Source organism: Chrysemys picta, chromosome 24 (genome assembly GCF_011386835.1).
Source record: "Chrysemys picta bellii isolate R12L10 chromosome 24, ASM1138683v2, whole genome shotgun sequence".
In the NCBI taxonomy this organism is placed as follows: Eukaryota; Metazoa; Chordata; order Testudines; family Emydidae; genus Chrysemys; species Chrysemys picta.
This window is the reverse complement of record NC_088814.1, coordinates 17699714-17721306: the sequence shown is the minus strand read 5'-3', so window position 1 is coordinate 17721306 and position 21593 is coordinate 17699714. Positions and strand designations below refer to the sequence as shown.

Genomic DNA, 21593 nt, shown 5'->3' with positions numbered 1-21593 from the left:
GGCGGCAGGTCCTTTGCTCCCAAAGGGAGTGACGGCCCCGCCGCCGAAAGGACTGGACGTGCTGCCCCTCTTCATTGGCCGCCCCAGGCACCTGCTTGCTAGGCTGGTGCCTGGAGCCGGCCCTGGCCACATGAGAATGAATTGAAGTGCCAGTGCAGTGTCAAGGGGCTTCCCTGAAAAGCAGACCCGGGCCCTGTACAGCAGGGCTAACGCTGGCCTACCTCGCGGGGGGTTGTGGGGATCCACTAGTGACTTTTGAGAAGAAGGGAGCCTGAGATGGACTAATAGCTCTTCTGCTATAGCAATGCCGGTCCGTTTCCCTGCGTAGGCAAACCCTAAGCAGTACTGATAATGGACTGGCCCCATGTTGCTTTCCCAGTGGGCTGCGCTGCCTTTTCACACCCGAACCTCTGGTTTTGTGGTGAAAAAATTGGCAATGTGAAAATGACATGACTCTCCCAGAAGTTTAGCTAGATGGCCATGCCCACCTCCCAGCCCATTTCCAGTGGTGACCACGCTCATCTCCCTGACCCTTCCCCCACTCATTGCAGGCTCCACCCTTCCCTCTCTACCACTTTGTGACCGCTCGCCGTGTTTCATTTTTCTTGCCTCGCTAATGTTCCTAGTTGTCCTGGGCTGGGCTAGGAGGGACCTTCCCAAGTGTCGACAGCATCATAATGAGTGGAGCCCTCTCTTCCCCCTCCCACCCTCCCAAATCACGAGATTGGCTAAAAAATGGTGAGGTTTTTAACGAAGACTCACTTGTGTGTTTTGCTCTGTCTGAGTTTTGAACTCCCCCCTCCCCTCCTGGGTGTGTGACAGTTACTCCACCACCAACTCACAATGGATAGTGTGCAAGGCAACTGTGGCTCCCACTGCAGGAGGTCTCACTGTAGGACCCAACACAGATCTCACATGTGCACACACAGACACAGACAGTCCCTGCCCTGAAGAGCTTACAGATGTGCAAAATGTGGTGGCGACTTTGCAACATGATGGATAAGGCTGTGAGTTGTCAGACGCATACGGGGCCACCAAACAGCCATTAGTTGGGAACAGCTGCTCACAGTTGCTGAGCTAGACTGGATTCGGGCTGGTGACTGACAGCTGAAAGGCTCTGTAGCTCGTCAGCAGCACCCGAGGCATCCAGACCCACATGAGTGCCAATGTTAGCTCCAAAATCGCACGGAGGCCGGAGCTGTTTGCAGGAACCCCTGCCGCAGGGAGCAAAAGCACAATGAGTTGGTAATGCTTCTGCGCTTTCCCTGCTCTCTCCTAGGTGTTGGGATGACTATGCCAGTCTGTACTGGTGGGTGATCAAGGCTCCCATTCTCTTTGCCATCTTTGTGAGTATGCCGTGTCTTACTTTGTAAACGCGTGGGTTGCCAGGCGAGTGGCGTGAGAAGGGACGGGCAGCGTGCCTGGGAGGTTGGGATGCCTGCAGGGAGATGGAGGAGTCCAGCCCTGTGGGTTCTGGAATGTCGTTGGGTGGTCAGTTCTATTTTGAGGCTGAGACAAACCTTCTCTTCCTTTTGCAAGATGAACTTCCTCATATTCCTGAATGTGATCCGAATGTTAGTGCAGAAGATTCGATCCCCTGACGTCGGCAAAAACTACAAGCAACAGTATATGTAAGCAAAGCGTTAACACTCTCTGCCCCAGTAGTCTGGTCCCAGGAAATGTGATCCCTCCCCCTGCATAGCGCTTAGGCCTGGCTTGGCCAGCCAGGGTCCTTCCCAAGGATTCACATTTCATCAGACCAGTGGCTGTTATGGTTGGGTGCCGTACAGGGTGTGATTGATACAGGGTTGGGGTGTCATAAGGGGTGTGATTGTACGACACCTCAACCCCGTATCAGAGCTTTCCAAAGCTTGCAGAGAAACTGAGCTTCTACAGATAGAGCCAGATCCCTAGTTTGTATCAGTATTGACTGCAATGGAGATGCGCCAATTTATATATCTGTCCCCAATCAATGTCATGGATTCAGGACCAGAACAGAAAATGCTAAGTAGTGGTAACTCCAGTGAGGTGCTATCCAAAGAGGGAGGCTTTGTGATGGGGTCTGTGCTCATCAGCTCAGAAAATCCGGTGCTTTATCAGGACCCCCTAATAGATCCCCAGTGCTACATGGATCTCAGCCACAGTAGAAACTTTGGGCCATAAAGTCTTTAAAAACCTACCTTAATACTGCATGAAGGTTAGATAGTTACATCTCCAACCATCATAGACTCATAGGACTGGAAGTGACCTCAAGAGGTCATTTAGTCCAGTCCCCTGCACTCATGGCAGGACTAAGAATTATTTAGACCATCCCTGACAGGTGTTTGTTTAACCTGCTCTTAAAAATCTCAAAATGACGGAGATTCCACAACCTCCCTAGGCAATTTATTCCAATGCTTAACCACCTTGACAGGAAGTTTTTCTTAATGTCCAACCTAAACCTCCCTGCTGCAATTATGCCCATTGCTTCTTGTCCTATCCTCAGAGGTTAAGAACAACAATTCTTCTCCCTCCTCCTTGTAACAACCTTTTATGTACTTGAAAATGGTTATCATGTCCCCTCTCAGTCTTCTCATTTCCAGAATAAACAAACCCAATTTTTTCAATCTTCCCGCATAGGTCATGTTTTCTAGACCTTTAATCCTTTTAGTTGCTCTTCTCTGGACTCTCTCCAATTTGTCCACATCCTTCCTGAAATGTGGCTCCCAGAACCGGACACAATACTCCAGTTGAGGCCTAATCAGCCTGAAAGGGCCCGATCCTGCATCCTTTACGCATGCAAGTAAAACGTGAAATGAAACTGCTCACATGAGAGAGTTGCAGGCCCCAAGTGGCGCCCGTAGCCATAATATTTTCTACATTGTATTCAATACAGAATTTTCCAGCAGTTGTAAGCTATCATTTTGCTAAATCAAACCCAAACAAGGAAAGCCCCCACAGAGGACTGAAAATGGCTTATGTCCATGCCAGGTGTCACACTCGAGCTCTCTGCCAGAGCTGTGTCAAGAAGCTGTAGTTTGAATATTGGGGCGGTACATTTTTCCTCTCACTGTCTTCCTCCAAGTGTCTCCTTAAAACTCCTCCCTCGGGAACCCACTTGACCCTCCTCATCCCTTGACAGAAATGGTATCAAACCCATTTTGAAAATGCAGAACCACCATGAGCTGAGTTAAGCAAGTGCACAGCCTCATGGCAGTTACTATCGCCCTTCCTTCGGCCTCAGACCCTACTGTCCGTATGGGTCCATCTACACAGCGTTTTGGAGTAAGCCTCCTGGTCCGGGTCAACAGACTTGGGCTAGTGGGGCTCATAGCTGTAGAGACAGTGCTTTGAAGTTGGGGCTGAAGCTCGGGTGCTGAAGCTTAGAGAGAGGGGGTGGGTAAGTTGTTTCAATGTTTAATTATCCTCCTATTAAGAAAACTGCACCGTATGTCTGGTCTGAAATTGTCTAGCTTCAGCTTCCAGCCCCTGGAGCTCGCTCTGCCTTTGTCTCCTAGATTCAAGAGCTTTTGACTTTCAGAAACTCACAATAGATCATCATCGAGTCACCTCTTAAGCTTCTTTTGGGTAAATGAAACAAACTGAGTGCTTCAGTCTTTTCCAGACCTAGAATCATCCTTGCAGCTTCTGTTTGAACCCTTTCCCATTTACTAACCTCCCCAGGCATGGATTCCAATGGGCCAACTCGTTCTCAGGCATGGGCTTAAGCGCCTTGCTGAATTGGGGCCCCAAAGCCAATCAGATTTCTAAAAAAATTGTGGATTTTTGATAAAAGCGTGAAATTTGCCATAACCTTAGGGCATGACCTAATAAAGATCTTCAGATAGTCATCACCAACTCATGCCATGTTGGCTGTGGCAGCCATTTTAAATTCAGAATTCATTTTTTTTCCTACTTGCTATTTTTCTGATACTGATCGTTTATGGAATTAAACCATCCCAGTGCGGTTTTATTTTTGTACATTTATACTCCTATTGTCTTAGGTGTCCTGAAAATGAAAGCAATGAATTGCAATGGCTTGAGATTGTTAGTTCTTGATATTTCAGTACATGCTCTGTAGCGTGTCACCAGGGAATATTTACTAAAATATTAGTTATATAGAAAAATAACACAGAACATTGACAAGTTTCTGTTCACAAACTGAAAGTTACATTTCTCCTTGCCAATAACAATATTTCCGACTGATCTTGGTATAGCAGGATATCGCTGTGTCTCAAAGGTTGAAAAGGCAGTGTACGTAAATAGGCAGCCTAAAACAAATAAGAAACAAGAAAGTCTCTTTCACAGTCTTCGGTATGTTCAAACATCACATTCCCCACCACAAGGGCTCAGTGCTGCCTTGCCATGCTTGCACCTTGCCTGGCACCCCATTTTGCAGCCCCATCTTAGGAGTTCACGACAATAATCCTGTGCTTCCGGGAGGGTTGTCCACAGTGGGCTCCATCCCTCAGTGCCCCCCAGCCATCTCCATTCCTTGGGGGAGGGGAGCTCAGGAGTTTGACCCCAGCAGCGTCCTGCTTGGTATGCAGCTCGCCCACTGTGCTGAACCAGAGCAGGTTTGGTCAGTGGAGGGATTCCATAGCTCTGCCCTTGTCTCAAGAGCCTCTTGTGGGCCACACCAGCAGCATTTGTGCCACTTGTCCTGTCGTGCAGAGGCACCACTAGGCACTGCAGCAGAGACATCGTTCCATCCGCCATAAACTGTGGTGCAGCAGACAAACTCATGGAAACAGGGGACAGATGCCTGTCGGGGCACCCATGGAGATTTCTTTCCTCTTCCAGAAAAAGCAGATGCTGCATCACAACCCGAATCAGCATGAAACACTGGGAATGCCTTTGACTTGCTTGGGCCGAGTGAAGAAGCTGTCTTGTGGGCAGGTACAAGTCCAATCCACAGTGCAGGGATCTGAGGTCTTTGCACATATCATAGAATCATAGAATCCTAGAATATCAGGGTTGGAAGGGACCTCAAGAGGTCATCTAGTCCAACCCCCTGCTCAAAGCAGGACCAATTCCCAACTAAATCATCCCAGCCAGGGCTTTGTCAAGCCTGACCTTAAAAACCTCTAAGGAAGGAGATTCCACCACCTGCCTAGGTAACCCATTCCAGTGCGTCACCACCCTCCTAGTGAAATAGTGTTTCCTAATATCCAACCTAAATCTTCCCCACTGCAACTTGAGACCATTGCTCCTTGTTCTGTCATCTGCCACCACTGAGAACAGTCTAGATCCATCCTCTTTGGAACCCCCTTTCAGGTAGTTGAAAGCAGCTATCAAATCCCCCCTCATTCTTCTCTTCTGCAGACTAAACAATCCCAGTTCCCTCAGCCTCTCCTCATAAGTCATGTGCTCCAGCCCCCTAATCATTTTTGTTGCCCTCCGCTGGACTCTTTCCAATTTTTCCACACCCTTCTTGTAGTGTGGGGCCCAAAACTGGACACAGTACTCCAGATGAGGCCTCACCAATGTCGAATAGAGGGGAATGATCACGTCCCTCGATCTGCTGGCAATGCCCCTACTTATACAGCTCAAAATGCCATTAGCCTTCTTGGCAACAAGGGCACACTGTTGAATCATATCCAGCTTCTCGTCCACTGTAACCCCTAGGTCCTTTTCTGCAGAACTGCTTCCTAGCCATTCGGTCCCTAGTCTGTAACAGTGAATGGGATTCTTCCGTGCTAAGTGCAGGACTCTGCATTTGTCCTTGTTGAACCTCATCAGGTTCCTTTTGGCCCAATCCTCTAATTTGTCTAGGTCCCTCTGTATCCTATCCCTATCCTCCAGCGTATCTACCACTCCTCCCAGTTTAGTGTCATCTGCAAACTTGCTGAGAGTGCAGTCCACGCCATCTTCCAGATCATTAATGAAGATATTGAACAAACCGGCCCCAGGACTGACCCTTGGGGCACTCCGCTTGAAACCGGTTGCCAACTAGACATGGAGCCATTGATCACTACCCGTTGAGCCCGACGATCTAGCCAGCTTTCTATCTACCTTATAGTCCATTCATCCAGCCCATACTTCTTTAACTTGCTGGCAAGAATACTGTGGGAGACCATATCAAAAGCTTTGCTAAAGTCAAGGAATAACACATCCACTGCTTTCCCCTCATCCACAGACCCAGTTATCTCCTCATAGAAGGCAATTAGGTTAGTCAGGCATGACTTGCCCTTGGTGAATCCATGCTGACTGTTCCTGATCACTTTCCTCTCCTCTAAGTGCTTCAGAATTGATTCCTTGAGGACCTGCTCCATGATTTTTCCATGAGGTGAGGCTGACTAGCCTGTAGTTCCCCGGATCCTCCTTCTTCCCTTTTTTAAAGATGGGCACTACATTAGCCTTTTTCCAGTCATCCAGGACCTCCCCTGATCGCCATAAGTTTTCAAAGATAATGGGCAATGGCTCTGCAATCACATCCGCCAACTCCTTTAGCACCCTCGGATGCAGCGTATCCGGCCCCATGAACTTGTGCTTGTCCAGTTTTTCTAAATAGTCCCGAACCACTTCTTTCTCCACAGAGGGCTGGTCACCTCCTCCCCATGCTGTGCTGCCCAGTGCAGCAGTCTGGGAGCTGACCTTGTTTGTGAAGATAGAGGCCAAAAAATCATTGAGTACATTAGCTTTTCCCACATCCTCTGTCACTAGGTTGCCTCCCTCATTCAGTAAGGGGCCCAAACGTTCCTTGACTTTCTTCTTGTTGCTAACATAACATAACATGTGACAGCAAGGACTACGCCATCGGTGTCAACTGTGCATATGAACACTGGAGTACCTCTTTGATTGAATGCAGCAGCAGCAGCATCATTCTGCTATCTGCTCCCTTATGGTTGCCTGGGGAAAGACTGGTCTTATCACAGGTAGGGCTGCGGTGTACATCTTGACCATCCGTGGTAATTAGCTCTTTGCCTTCTACTGCTAACTGTGTAATAGACGATGCAAGGAAGCAGCAGATTCATTTTTATTTTCATTCATGCACAGAAACTCTTGCCAGTGTTAGTGGTAGAGGGATGCAAGGCTTGGTGCTCCTCTTGACTCCCTTCTGCTCCTGCTTCTGGTCTGGGCCTTGAGACTGTGGGCAATGCAAACATCCCACCCTCCTGCAACACTGTAGCTGTGTCTCGAAGTGGGGAATAAAAATGTTCATAGCATTGTCAGCAAACATGTTGCTAGCAATGGGTTTCAACATCTTCACAAGAGCTGCCCCATCAAAAACTATGGCATCTACTGCCGGAGCTGTATCTTGCAGTTGAACATAGCCCTTCCAGAATAGCCATCAGGTCAGATTGCTTGCCAAGCTGTAGTTTGCCCATCTGAGACAATGAAAGGGAGCATGCCTGATTCTCACGCTAAGAGAAATATCCCGGTGACCATCATGTGTTTGGCAAGGTATGTACAGGTCAGAGAAGGGGAGCAGTCATTTGTCAAGGAGGAAAACTGCAATATGGTCTTGGAGATCTCCCTTGCAGGGGGCTGCTGAACAAGGGCGGTTTATTTCGCTAGCTAGGCTCTGATGGCTTTGCTTTGTCTTGCAATCCCTGTTACAAACATGGTGTACCGCTGCTGCCTGATCTTCTCAACCTCCATAACGCAATCACAACAGGGTCTGCAATATCTTTAGTGGCCAGTTTAACTAAGTCTACACTCTCTTCTGAGAAAGGGTTGCCCATGTCTTCTATGACCTCAACAAGTGCCTTGACATGTTATGCAAAAGAAACCTAGGCACCTTTCACCTGCTCATGGTGCTTTGTGTTAGACCTTTTCAGGGGGCTCCTTTCTCCACTACAGCTTCAAATTCTCCTCTCAACCTGGCCACCTCTGGTCCTGCTATCATCCAGCACCAGAGGGCTTCTGACTTTGTGTTAGGCCAGCAGCTCCACCAGCCCCTTTGATTGTGGCATTATTTTGCTCATGAGTCTGGTCAAGTGCGATTGCAGAGAAAACATGCTGTGTCTTGGGAACCTGACAGTTTCCCTTTTAGCTGTGTCAGGATATGTGAAGGTTTCTCCTATCTCAGAGGTGAACAGGCACCCAACAACCATAATTAGTATGATCTAAGGCAAAGAACCAGGGTGAGAGCTTTCCCAGGCATTCCGTCTATAGAGCAAAGTTGGCCTGTTGGATTGACAGCACATAGGTCAATATAAGAAGCTCCAGATGATGTGTGGTATGCCAGAAGCAGAACACTGGGTTTTCTCATTTTCACTTGTCACACGATTTGTCATTTCCCAGGGGGACTCCTCTTCCCCGAGACCTTGTGTACTGTGTGCATACATTCTGGAGCAAGAAGTAGCTTGCTGGTAGCTACTTGGTGGGCACACCTAGTATGTGTGACATGAGACACTTTTCAGGAAGGAATTGACCATTCCTAGGGAGGCCAGTGGGGCCTGAACAAAGACTTGTGTGCATCTGCTGTCTTCTAGCCAGTCTCCAGTCAGCTTTAGACTTGCCATTTCCAGGTGAAGACAACTCAGCATAATAACAAAATTGTCCTCTCTATACCCAGCAGGCCAGGCTTAGTATCATTTGGTTATGGTGAAAAGGGGCTGATCCACAGTGAACACTGGCACGTGGTGTGGGTTCCTTATCACATCCATGGCAAGACAGATCATTGCCACAGACTTGGAGTCAGCTGGAAGGGGGCAAAGAAACGCAGTGATGGCTGAGCCAAAGTCTGGCACTGGCTGTTTGGCATGGTAAGCTGCCCAGGAAATGTCTTGCTTGCCATTGATGGTATCCAGACTGGCTGCTTGTCTTACCGGTTCAAGCCAGCAGCATTCTTCTTGTAGGGCTTGGGTAATCTGTTGGCAGTCAGTCTTGACTTCACCATTTGCAGAAGGGATGGGAGCACTGGTTTTCTTCACAATCAATGGAGGGACAAGTGTGAGAGATTCAAGGTTCTTCACTGATGCTGCAGTCTCACAGTCTGAGTTGGGAATTCCCCAGACAGCTCTCTCCAGCTGAGCACTGGGATGCTGAAAAGTAATATCCCAGTTCCGTGGAAGGAGTCGGTTGCTGTGGTGGAGCTGGGATTGTCGTCTATCTATGACCACAGTAGTGAACAGATCACCAAAAGCTTTAGAGGACTGACTATATTCTCTTCCTCAAAGTGCTGGCATGCACGGTTTGCCATGCTGGGAGAGATAGCCAGTGCTCTCTCTTAGGAGATGGGCAATCCCAGTTTAAAAATGTATCTACTAGCTCACTTATTTTTTGTGTCTGTGCATGAAGTGTCAAACCAGTGTAGACTGGGAAAGGTATTGCTTGAGCTTTGTTGTGGTACAAGCTTTCTGTTCCTTCATGGCAACGGATGTTGCTGTTGCACTGCACCAGCTGTGCCGAAATAGGGGGGCTGGACAAATGGAAACTTGTTCGGACTCAGTTTTAATGTTTGGACCATCCAATATCATGGACATCGTTGCCAATAGTGACCAGGCACAGACTTTCCTTGGCATCCTGGATCAAATGATCCAGTAAATTGCGTTTTTCATTTCAAATATGTCCCTTTGAATGTTTGTTGTTGTTTGGGACAGGTGAAGTGCTTCTTTGTCACAATCTTCCTTGTTATGCTTTTTGTTGGGCATGTCCGATAATCCTGGTTGAAGGCAAGGAGTGCATCACGTCCTTTGTGTGCTTGGAGATCTGGGATGTGGGATTTTGGTTTAGCGCTGTGAATGTACCCAGCAGTGTTCTACTAGCTGTATAGCACCTAGGGAGGTCTGTTTGTTTAAACACTGGAGACACAGCTTCATTCAGTCTTGCCTCTTCAATATATGTTGTCAGTTCAGCAAAGGCAAATCTCTGTGACATCTTCGTTGTGTTGCTTTGCTCAGTTTTCTTCTTCCCAACTTTATTGTAGAGAGATATCAAACATTTTGCACAGAACTTTGCCTCTTGGGCCTCTATGTCCCCTGCACTTAGTTTTGCACGCAAGCGCTGGCCTTGCAGCTGAAGTACACACTTGCAGGCTACCCAGACTGAGGGTAGAAGCTTCATGGTGGTCTTCTGATGTATATTCATTTGACAAACGAAGCACGCTTCTTTTTCTGGAGGTCCTTTGTGTTGGTCACTTAAACCTGAGTATTTCTTCTGCAGTTCGTCAGGGTGATCCACAGCTTTCTCAGTTCTTTTTTTGTCTTTTAACTCAGCCCTCGTGGCTTGGTCCTGTTAAACTTGCCGTAGCAGGTTTTATGCCAATGTCCATTGTTCTTGTTCAATGTCACTTCAATACCACCATCATCTAATCTACACACGGCTGTGGATAGGGGAAGTGAATTCAGTGTATGGAAACAGCTGATATTTTCTGCTAGAGTTTGATAGCTATATCCAACAGGCTCTCTTTGTGGTTCTGCTGACTTAATCAGCGCTGCACCTGTGTCTTCCTGACAACGCACACACAAGCTTGTATCTTTCTGACACGTTTTGAAGCACTAGTAATAGCCAGTAATAATCTAATACCTTTTGCTACTGTGTACAGTTAATAATAGCCAATCACCAAGCAGCTTTCACACTACCAATGTAGCATCTGAAAGAAAAAAGAGAAATGTGATTCAATTCTGTCAAGACTATGTTGACGATCAAAATTAGTACAAAATGTGTCCTTACATCAATTGTAAAGTTACACTGAGGCAACACCAAGAAGCCATCCCTTGTATTTCCAACTGTAGACCAATGTTATTTGATGACTATGACAATGTTGTTTAAAATGGTTGCCACAGTCAGCCTGGCATGAGTTGGCGGTGGTCCCATATCTGAAAATCTTTATTAGGTCATGCCTTAAGACTGTGGCAATCTTTTATCATAAAACCTACAGGAACCTGGCCAACGTCCAGAGAGTCCCCCCTTTGTGCCTCCAGAGACAGCTCCCCTCCCCCTGCCTCCCCTGCTCCCTACAATCTCCCCCTTTGCCTTCCCCCTGCCCCCCAGCCCATTGGTTGGGAGGCTCCCAGCCTATTGGCCACCTCTGCCAATGGGGGCTGCACCTGAGGCAGGGCACCTGCTTGCAGATGCAGACCTGCCTGGCCGTGCCCCCACAGCACGGGGAGGGGGAGCCACAGGGAGCAAGCTCTGGGCATCATCATCACAGGCCCAGCAATTCTCTGGGTATTTAGAATCATAGACTATCAGGGTTGGAAGGGACCTCAGGAGGTCATCTACTCCAACCCCCCTGCTCAAAGCAGGACCAATCCCCAACTAAACCATACCAGCCAGGGCTTTGTCAAGCCTGACCTTAAAAACCTCTAAGGAAGGAGATTCCACCACCTCCCTAGGTAACCCATTCCAGCGCTTCACCACCCTCCTAGTGAAAAAGTTTTTCCTAATATCCAACCTAAACCTCCCCCACTGCAACTTGAGACCATTGCTCCTTGTTCTGTCATCTGTTACCACAGAGAACAGTCTAGATCCATCCTCTTTGGAACCTCCTTTCATGTAGTTGAAAGCAGCTATCACATTCCCCCCTCATTCTTCTCTTCTGGAGACTAAACAATCCCAGTTCCCTCAGCCTCTCCTCAAAAGTCATGTGCACCAGCCCCCTAATCATTTTTTTGCCCTCCGCTGGACTCTTTCCAATTTTTCCACATCCTTCTTGTAGCGTGGGGCCCAAAACTGGACACAGTACTCCAGATGAGGCCTCACCAATGTCGAATAGAGTGGAATGATCACATCCCTCGATCTGCTGGCAATGCTCCAACTTATACAGCCCAAAATGCCATTAACCTTCTTGGCAACAAGAGCACACTGTCGACTCATATCCAGCTTCTCGTCCACTGTGACCCCTAGGTCCTTTTCTGCACAACTGCTGCCTAGCCACTCGGTCCCTAGTCTGTAGCAGTGCATGGGATTTAATTTCACTGAGGCAAGTAATTCAGTCTACTCTTCCGTTCCAGACAGTTTGTGGCTAAGAAAACTTACAATTTCTTAACAAAGAAGTCCATTTATAGTTTTTCACTTAAGAAGTATATTTTCTGGTTGTTCATAAGCTCATTTATTTTGTTAACTCGGTTTCAAAGGCAATTTTAAAAGTCACTTGAATTGTACCTGTTTTTTTCCATTGGTCCAAAAACACATGGAAGATGTGCAGATGTTTATTTCTGTGGGCCAAACCACCCTGTGTAGAAATGTAACTGTCGGAACTAGAAAAGCTCTGCAAGGGTAAGGGTCCCTTCAGGAAATTGTCCTCAAGTCATTAATTCTTCTGGGCATTCCACTCTGTTGCTCCCTCCTATAGTGATAGTGATCAGTGTCTCCACCCACAGGGGAGAGACAGAAGACTTGGTCAACCCTGCAGTGACTCTGCCTCTATCCTTGTTCTCTGTCTGCTGCCTCTACCAGCCCCTTTGGTCTCCCTAGGATTCCCCCTACCATTACTCCGTCTGGGTCTTCTTTCTCTGGAGTTTCTCATGAAGTAAAGTCTGTCATTACAGGTTCTTATCTCTGTAATGTATTTCATTTTGATGTATTTATTAAGTGTTAATTAATGCACTATGGTAGTCCCCTTCAGCCCTCTGTATAAATTAATCTTCTTCTTTCCATATGTTTTGCCCATAGGGTTTTCTGCAGCCCTAGGGCAGCCAGCAATAACCTCTGTGCCTTAGCAATGGGGTGAGGGAAGGGGACCATGGGTTCCCTATTTATATGATTTACAAGAAGTGTTATCATTACTCAGGGTACCAAATGTATTTAAATGATTTAAGTGCCTTGTAAAATCCCAAAGCTCATTTTCATTTCTCATATAATAATCTCATATACACAAATTTTTCATTAATTATATTAATTGAATTTATTATTATTATTATTGTTATTATTATTATCTAGGTTACTAGTTTTTTTTCCAGTGAGGAAAATTGTGTGCTATTTTATGGGTTGAATGATTGAATGACATAATACCCTCCCCCCACAATGTCCATCACTAAGTCCGGTAATTTTGTTAAGTGTCCATCACGCAACATGGTGGTGCCCCATGCATCAGGGGGTCCAGGGCGGCCTGGGAGGTTAGCGGGGGGGGCCTGGTGCTGGCAGCAGCAAGTGACCCGATCCCAGCCCACTCTGCTCCACCCCGCTGGTTTCTGGCATTGCTCAGGGGCAGGGGCTTGGGGGATGGGGTGGAGTGGGGGCTGGGTGGGAAGAGGCAGGGTGTAGCGGGGCATGCTGGGGCCAGGTTGCTCGCTGTTGCCAGCACCAGGCCCCCCGCTAACCCCCCAGGCCACCTTGGACCCTTCATCCCCCTGAAGCACGGGGCCCCCCAAAGTGCAGAGCCCAGGGCGGTTGCCCCGATCCGTCCTATAGATGGGACAGCTCCAATTGGTCACCACCAAAAATTATATAAACCTGCCGCCCATGGCTATGATGATGATACACCTTCCAAGATCCATGGGTCCTACACATGCCTATCACATGTGGTGTACCTCATCCAGTGCACTAAATGCCCCAGCAACAACACTGTGGTGAAACCAATCACTACGCTCTCAAACAAACTCACACAGGAAAATGATAGACAAAAATACCCTTTCACCTGTGGGTGAGCACTTCACAGAAAGCGATCACTCTGTATATGACCTCTCAGGCCGCATCCTCAAAGGCGACCTGCACAACCTTCAGAAGACAAGTGTGGGAGCTTAAATTCATAACTGCTAGACACTAAAAATCATGGACTAAATAGAGAAACTGGATTTATGGCTTATTACAACACTAACCCACTAACACCACCTCCCCTCAACATTTCATAGAATCATAGAATATCAGGGTTGGAAGGGACCTCAAGAGGTCATCTAGTCCAACCCCCTGCTCAAAGCAGGACCAATTCCCAACTAAATCATCCCAGCCAGGGCTTTGTCAAGCTGGGCCTTAAAAATCTCCAAGGAAGGAGACTCCACCACCTCCCTAGGTAACGCATTCCAGTGCTTCACCACCCTCCTAGTGAAATAGTTTTTCCTGATATCCAACCTGGACCTGCTATCAAATCCCCCCTCATTCTTCTCTTCTGAGGGGGGATTTGATAGCAGCCTTCAACTACCTGAAGGGGGGTTCCAAAGAGGATGGAGCTCGGCTATTCTCAGTGGTGGCAGATGACAGAACAAGGAGCAATGGTCTCAAGTTGCAGTGGAGGAGGTCCAGGTTGGATATTAGGAAACACTATTTCACTAGGAGGGTGGTGAAGCACTGGAATGCGTTACTTAGGGAGGTGGTGGAGTCTGCTTCCTTGGAGGTTTTTAAGGCCCGGCTTGACAAAGCCCTGGCTGGGATGATTTAGCTGGGAATTGGTCCTGCTTTGAGCAGGGGGTTGGACTAGATGACCTCTTGAGGTCCCTTCCAACTCTGATATTCTATGATTCTATGATTCTTCTCTTCTGGAGACTAAACAATCCCAGTTCCCTCAGCCTCTCCTCATAAGTCATGTACTCCAGACCCCTAATCATTTTTGTTGTCCTCCGCTGGACTCTTTCCAATTTTTCCACATCCTTCTTGTAGTGTGGGGCCCAAAACTGGACACAGTATTCCAGATGAGGCCTCACCAATGTCGAATAAAGGGGAACGATCATGTTCCTCGATCTGCTGGCAATGCCCCTACTTATACAGCCCAAAATGCCATTAGCCTTCTTGGCAACAAGAGCACACTGTCGACTCATATCCAACTTCTCGTCCACTGTGACCCCTAGGTCCTTTTCTGCAGAACTTCTACCTAGCCATTCGGTCCCTAGTCTGTAGCAGTGCATGGGATTCTTCCGTGCTAAGTGCAGGACTCTGCACTTGTCCTTGTTGAACCTCCTCAGGTTTCTTTTGGCCCAATCCTCTAATTTGTCTAGGTCCCTCTGTATCCGATCCCTACCCTCTAGTGTATCTACCACGCCTCCTAGTTTAGTGTCATCTGCAAACTTGCTGAGAGTGCAGTCCACACCATCCTCCAGATCATTAATAAAGATATTAAACAAAACCGGCCCCAGGACCGACCCTTGGGGCACTCTGCTTGAAACCGGCTGCCAACTAGACATGGAGCCATTGATCACTACCTGTTGAGCCCGATGATCTAGCCAGCTTTCTATTCACCTTACAGTCCATTCATCCAGCCCATACTTCTTTAACTTGGCGGCAAGAATACTGTGGGAGAATACTGAAAAAATTTCATTTTTTCTCTCTCCTTTTCCCCCTATGACTGGAGGAATGTTAACAGGCCACTTCACCTTGAATGGTCCCTTGAAGTGTGTTAACTACTTATGCAAAACAATCTGTTCCACCTTGTATTTAACTGTGACACTCTGAGGACCTTTTCCAGACCTGAAAAAGAGCTCTGTGTGGCTTGAAAGCTTGTCTGCCTCACCAACTGAAGTTGCTCCAATAAAAGATATCACCTTCCCCACCTTGCCTCTCTAATATCCTGGAACCAACATGGCTCCAACTACTGGGTCACTTTTCCTGACCCCTCCCCAAGTGACACTTGTTCTGCAACAAACCTAGTGAGGTGTCACTTAAACGGATGTAGAAAGGCCAGATGCACTATTCAGTTTTAATACTTTCCTGATAGCTCTATTACCTGGTTTCAGAGTAGCAGCCGTGTTAGTCTGTATCCGCAAAAAGAAGAACAGGAGTACTTGTGGCACCTTAGAGACTAACAAATTTATTAGAGCATAAGCTTTCGTGGACTACAGCCCACTTCTTCGGATGCATTGGGCTGTAGTCCACGAAAGCTTATGCTCTAATAAATTTGTTAGTCTCTAAGGTGCCACAAGTACTCCTGTTCTTCTATTACCTGGGGAAGTATTAAAACTGAATACTGGAGGGGAGAGCATTTTTAATTCACTAACAGTGTGAACACAGCGATTCTTGTATAACCAGAACCTGTCACTTTGATTCTTCCCAGGAGACTGGCAAAATCCACACTGCTTCTCATCCCCCTCTTTGGGGTTCACTACGTGGTGTTCGCCCTCTTCCCGGAACATATTGGCGTTGAAGCAAGACTCTATTTCGAACTGGTTCTTGGCTCCTATCAGGTATGAGAGTGAGGGAGCAGCTGGCACAGAGAGGCAATAACAGAAGCCACAGCTGTGAACATGGGCCCAGACTCTCTCTCCCTGTGCCACCCATGTGCAGCCCCTTGCACCCTGTGCACTGCCCACACATCAAAACAGGGCAGGGAGGGGAATGCCGCAGGCTGACAGAGGCAGGAAATGGGCTCTTATTTTTTTATTTAAAGAAAGAGAACAACTACAAAATAAGAGGGGGGAATACAGTCAAAGAAGACGTCTGACTGTCCATGAATGCAAACGGAGCTGCATGTCAAACTAACAGCCAGAGTGTGACTGTAACCAGCTCAGTACTACCCTGATTCCCTCCAACGATGCAATTACCCCAAATCCCCAGGCATAGTCCCTATTTTACAAAGGAACAGAATGTATCATTGCTGTGAGGGTTGCAAACCATCCAGATAAACTCCATGTGGCTCCTATGAATAGTTAGGCCCAAACAGCAGCAACCACCTTCTTTAGCTAAACATCCACACAGTATTTGTAACAGCATCAATAAAACGGCCATATTGTGTTACCCACAATGCTAGGAGACTAAGAGGTGAAATTTGCATCCCACTTCTGCCAACTTCTTTGTCTCAAGCATCAGGGACCCTCTCTCTGCATGGAGGATACCCAGGTAAATAAGATACAGGAGACTTTCCCTCTTCAGCTGATACCTGTGTTGCACATGAGAAGTGGCTCAGATGGAAGTTGAGAGCCTACATACCTTTGAGGATCTGAGCCGAGGTCAGTGGGACCCCAGCACCCTGCACCCATCATTCGTCCCCATTTCACTTCTGGTGACCACAGAAGGCCTTGGTCTTGATCTCCAGAGCCCTCCGTGGATCAGGACCCAGCTACATCAGAAACCAGCTCTGCATCCAGGACTCTATGAGACCTCTGCATTCCTCCGGGCCACACAACTAACCAAGTTTAGAGCATCATATCCAAGAGTTGGAGACACGGCACTCTATGTGGAATGAGCACTCTAGAAGATTAGACTAAATCAAAGTTTAGTTGGGAAGATGCTGCAAGAAAAACCTGCAGGCTCATGCTTACCTGCCATGGCTGAAACCAGGAGGAGAAGATCTACTGCACTCGTCCAGCCCTTAGATGTGATGTGATGAGCGCCACAGGAAAACCTAAGATAGAAAAGAACGAACACCAGGCCAGGCCAGATGTGATCACTGAGCTTCTCTCTGGCCTTGTCTAGCTGTGGCTCCTAATGCCCGTCTTTTCCGAAGTGCCGCCCGATTCTGGCCTCCTCACCTTCTGGTGCCCTGATTCAGATTTGCGCTAATCTTCTGAGCCTCAGACATTTGACTCTTTAACTTCTCTTCCAGCAACTTAGAAACTCCACAAATGCACCCGAGTTCCACTTAGGAGCCTTTTCCAGTGAACCTCCCCAGCCTGGCATCAAGCACAGGGAGGGTGTAATTATAAATCAGGGAGACCAAAGCAAAGAGAGAGATCCACCCTATTAAGCAATATGCATGCACCTGTACTGTGGCCCACTGCCCAGAGACCACCAGCCAAAGGCCACAGCCAGTCTTCTGTTCGGGGATAAAATGGGAAGACCTGCCTCCCAGCGCAGCCCTCTTGAACCCCTCAGGGACGCTCTCCCCCAGAGACTCCTGTCTGCAGGACTAGAACCCCCCTCATCCACTCCAGGGGTGGCCGTATTCTGAGCAGATCCCTCCAGGCAAACAAACACAGCAGGAGGCAAAGTCCCAGGGCAGATCTGGTGGGCCCATCATCAGAAGCCCACCTCCATTCTCAAATAACGGACCTAGCTCATAGGGTCTCAGAAAGGCTCCCAGAGGCAGGTCCTGGGCTCATCTGCCCTCTGGTTTCAGAGCTGGCCATGTGGGGCCAGAGACAACTCCCCTGGGAGGAGTCTAGTCCTGGGGCTTTCCAGGAGGGTGGAGAAATGCAGCAACATGTTTGTTTTGTGAAACTTCTTCCCTTGCTGTTGTATTTCAGGGGTTCCTGGTGGCTCTGCTGTACTGCTTCCTGAATGGGGAGGTGAGTGACTTCCCTTCAACACTCACGTGTGCACACACGCATACACAAACACATGCACCTGTGCACACAAATTCACTTGTGAACACATGCACACAGATACATGCAGTGCACACATGTATACATATACACACAAGGATACACCCACTGCATTGTCTCAAGGTTCCTTTTAGCAGGGCAGGAGGCTTTTCTAACCTCCCCAGTGCGGGGTCTAGCACAGGGATTGTGTCCTTATAACCACGTCCCTCCTAGGCTCCAGCCCAACCAGCTGTTGCCATCTGTAGCTGTTAAAGGGAGCTCCCTGAGTGCAGGGGGAGGGGGGTTCTGACACTGGGAGCCTAAATCAGTTGAGCTGCTGATGTAAAAAGCCACCTTTCATTGGCCTGTAGATATGAGACTCTGCATCCCCGTGGACCCTTCCCTGTGAGGCTTTCAAAGCCCTTTGCCAAACCTGAATGAGTCCTCGGGGGAGGGGTCTGGGTACTGGCCTCCATTTCCTATGGGTTGAAGTGGAGCTCAAAGTGGGGAAGGCCCAGCTTTTCCCAGCGCTGTTCCAAGGTGCTTCTCTGCTGGGCTGTTCCAGGTGCAGGCTGAGATCCAGAGGAACTGGGGCAAATGGCAGTCGTCCATGGAGAGCAATGTCTTCAACCTGGTGACCCAAGACTTTACAGCCTGAGAAGGGAAAGAGCTGGTGATAAACAGCTTCCCAAAGCCTGACCGCTACTCCGTGCCCCGCAGCAGCAGCCCCAGCGGGAAGTAGGGCAGCGCCTTGCATTCCACTTTGCCACCCAGTTTGTTTCAGCTTCCTTGGCCAAACATACAGAGATGGGGACTGAGGGAAAAGACCTTATAGATCCACTCTAGCCCCTCCCCAGAGATTGCTGCAGGGTCGTACTCTGCATTCTATTCTCCAGGGCTTTGTCCAGCTTTGTGTTCAATATCCCAAGAAACAGACCTTCCTCCCCTTCCCTCGGGGAAATGCCACACAGGCAAAGATTTTGCACTTGGGAAAAATTTCCAGAGAGTCAGGCTGTATTCTCCATTCATTGCCTTCCTCCTAGTTATAAGTCATGCACTGCTCTAATTCACTCTTCTCCCTCCCTGCCATGGGCCCCCACCCTGCTCTCAGCTGTTGTGACTCACATCCCCCACACATATCCAACCCGCCAGTCTCCTTAGCAGGTGTGTTACCCTCCTTGTAAATACTTAGGGGTTTTCTCCATCTTTCTGGTCCTGAGCTGCACAGGATGCAGTGTCACCTGGCACAGCCTGCCCAGGGCCAGCTGTCAGCATCGCCTGATGTGACCTGCCCGGGCCATATAGAGAAAGGCAATTGTTTTCCTGCACCATGATGCGCTACCTGCCCCGAAGGCCTCTCTTTTGCTGCCATAGTGTGTTTGTTCTTTACACTCACTCCCAAGGCATTTCAGCCTGGTTACTGGCAGGTTTTTCTCCTCTCCCCCAAGACACTTTTTCTCAGGTGGCTTTGCATGTTTTCAAGCTGAATCTTATTTTCTGTGATTCCTGTTCCTCTTCTTGGTGCTCACAGCTCCTCCTGGCTTAGTGCCATCTGTAGAGTTCGTCAGCATGTGGCTTTCTCCCTCTGCCCAGCCCAGTAATGAAGATGTTGGCTGAGGCCAGCCCTTGCACAACACACATCCCCAGCTGTGTGCCTTGCTGTTTACCGCTGGCTGATACTTCACCCTTTGGCTTTGGTTCTTTTAGCCCTGTCCCTGCCCACAGGACAGGCTTCCCACACCCGGCAGTTGGAATCAGAGTGGACAGGGTTCGCTCCTGTGCAAGAAGCCAGCATTAGGGCGAGGTCCTGCTTCAGTCCCACTTTTTTAGGCTTTTAATGATGTCTTGGCTTCATGCAGGCCCTGTGCATGGGGTGGATTTCGCCCTGTAGCAGGATTTGGTGAGACACTGAACTGGGCTCTCCCCAGAGCTGAGCACCATAGGCTGGGTGCACAGTGGGTGCTGAATGCCTCTGAAAATCTGGCCCTGTGTCAAGCCATCATCATCACCAGTCTTCCCACACCATCAGGGTGTATGTAGCCTTTATTTTTATTTAAAGGTAATTTTAGTGCTGTTCTATTACACCATCGAGGGCTCGGCTCTGGCGGTGACAGTTCAGCCCATTCTAGCTCTAGCGCTCATAGGAACATATGAAGCCGTAAGCAAGTAACAGACAATCACAAGAAGAAGGTTTATTATCTTGTATCCATTTTATTAATGTTACCAAAGCATGTACAACACCTAGATCTATCCAGGCACCAGTTCTAACTGCAGCCAGACTCATATCCTCCTAGACAGCATTAGGATCTGGTGGGTCTCTCATGGATTGATCACCAGTACAGGGATGCTTCCTGCTGGAGTTTGCCCATAGGAAGCTCAATTTCCCCGCTCCGGGCACCCCCTTTTTATAATGTGATTCTGCCTGTACTTATAGTCTGTGCATGTACATGTGTCACCCCTCTTTTTCATTATTGGTCCTCTAAAAACAGAAGGGACCCCGATTTCTATAGAATCATAGACTATCAGGGTTGGAAGGGACCTCAGGAGGTCATCTAGTCTAACCCCCTGCTCAAAGCAGGGCCAATCCCCAACTAAATCATCCCAGCCAGGGATTTGTCAAGCCTGACCTTAAAAACCTCTAAGGAAGGAGATTCCTCCACCTCCCTAGGGAACCCATTCCAGTGCTTCACCACCCTCCTAGTGAAAAAGTTTTTCCTAATATCCAAAAAAGGTCATGTCTAGGTCATGTAGGTTCTCTTTATTCTCATTGGCATTGACGCACAACCTGTATCAGATGCATGTGGGAGACAGATGTGCCTCTACCACATTTTTATGATTTAAAATTAATCTTCCAGCTAATTTTTCGCAATGTTACCCCTTAGTGCCTCTTTTCCCATCACCTCAGCGCATCGGGTTATTCTTCAGTCACTTACTTCTGTCAGCATTTCTTAGCTCCAGGGCCTAAAATAGCTAAGCTAAAATCTTGCAGGTCTCAGCCTACAAGTCTTGCATTTCAGCCTTTCTTACTTAGCTATCTAATCCCTGATTCCCTCTAACTACTGTTCAGGTTTATACTTCTATCATCCTACAACTTAACTCGATTTACCATACAATGCTTATATATAACATGACATGGTAATTAATCATAACATCACCCAATAACTGGATAATAAACTAAAATCATTGGCTACAAGGGGCACCAGGCAGGAGTTAAACTGCGCCAGTTGTTCCTATTCTGGGCTTGTTTTATATGCTGATGTAATAAAGCTGCTTCAGACATTACTGTGTTACAGCGTCAGCCGCTCTTGTCTCTTGCTCTAGAGGTGCCAAAGAAATGCCTGTGTAGGTAACCAACTGGGCATTCTGAAAAGATGTCCCAGATACATCCTGTGTCAAGGGCTGCACTGAAATCCAGAGCCCTTCACCCACCAACGCTGTGACTGTCTCCCACCTTGGCTCCTGGTACCTGGAGCCTGGTATCCTGGTACCAACACAGCTACAACAACATTGCAAAGCCCCTGTCACGTTTGTCCAGCAAGACTTGTCCTTTGTGAG

The 21593-nt window shown here is 48.1% G+C and overlaps 1 protein-coding gene across 1 annotated transcript in view; it reads left to right on the top strand.

Annotated features, from left to right (window-relative positions):
- Positions 1 to 21310, top strand: part of LOC101949099 (vasoactive intestinal polypeptide receptor 1-like) — a 93402-nt gene extending 72092 nt beyond the window's left edge. Inside the window, exons 12-16 of the mRNA XM_005283116.3 lie at positions 1280 to 1346; positions 1540 to 1631; positions 15854 to 15983; positions 17982 to 18023; positions 18604 to 21310. Coding sequence (XP_005283173.3) covers positions 1280 to 1346; positions 1540 to 1631; positions 15854 to 15983; positions 17982 to 18023; positions 18604 to 18696 — 424 coding nt within the window. The 3' untranslated portion in view covers positions 18697 to 21310. The remainder of the gene's footprint in view (positions 1 to 1279; positions 1347 to 1539; positions 1632 to 15853; positions 15984 to 17981; positions 18024 to 18603) is intronic.
- The last annotated feature ends 283 nt before the right edge of the window (positions 21311 to 21593 follow it).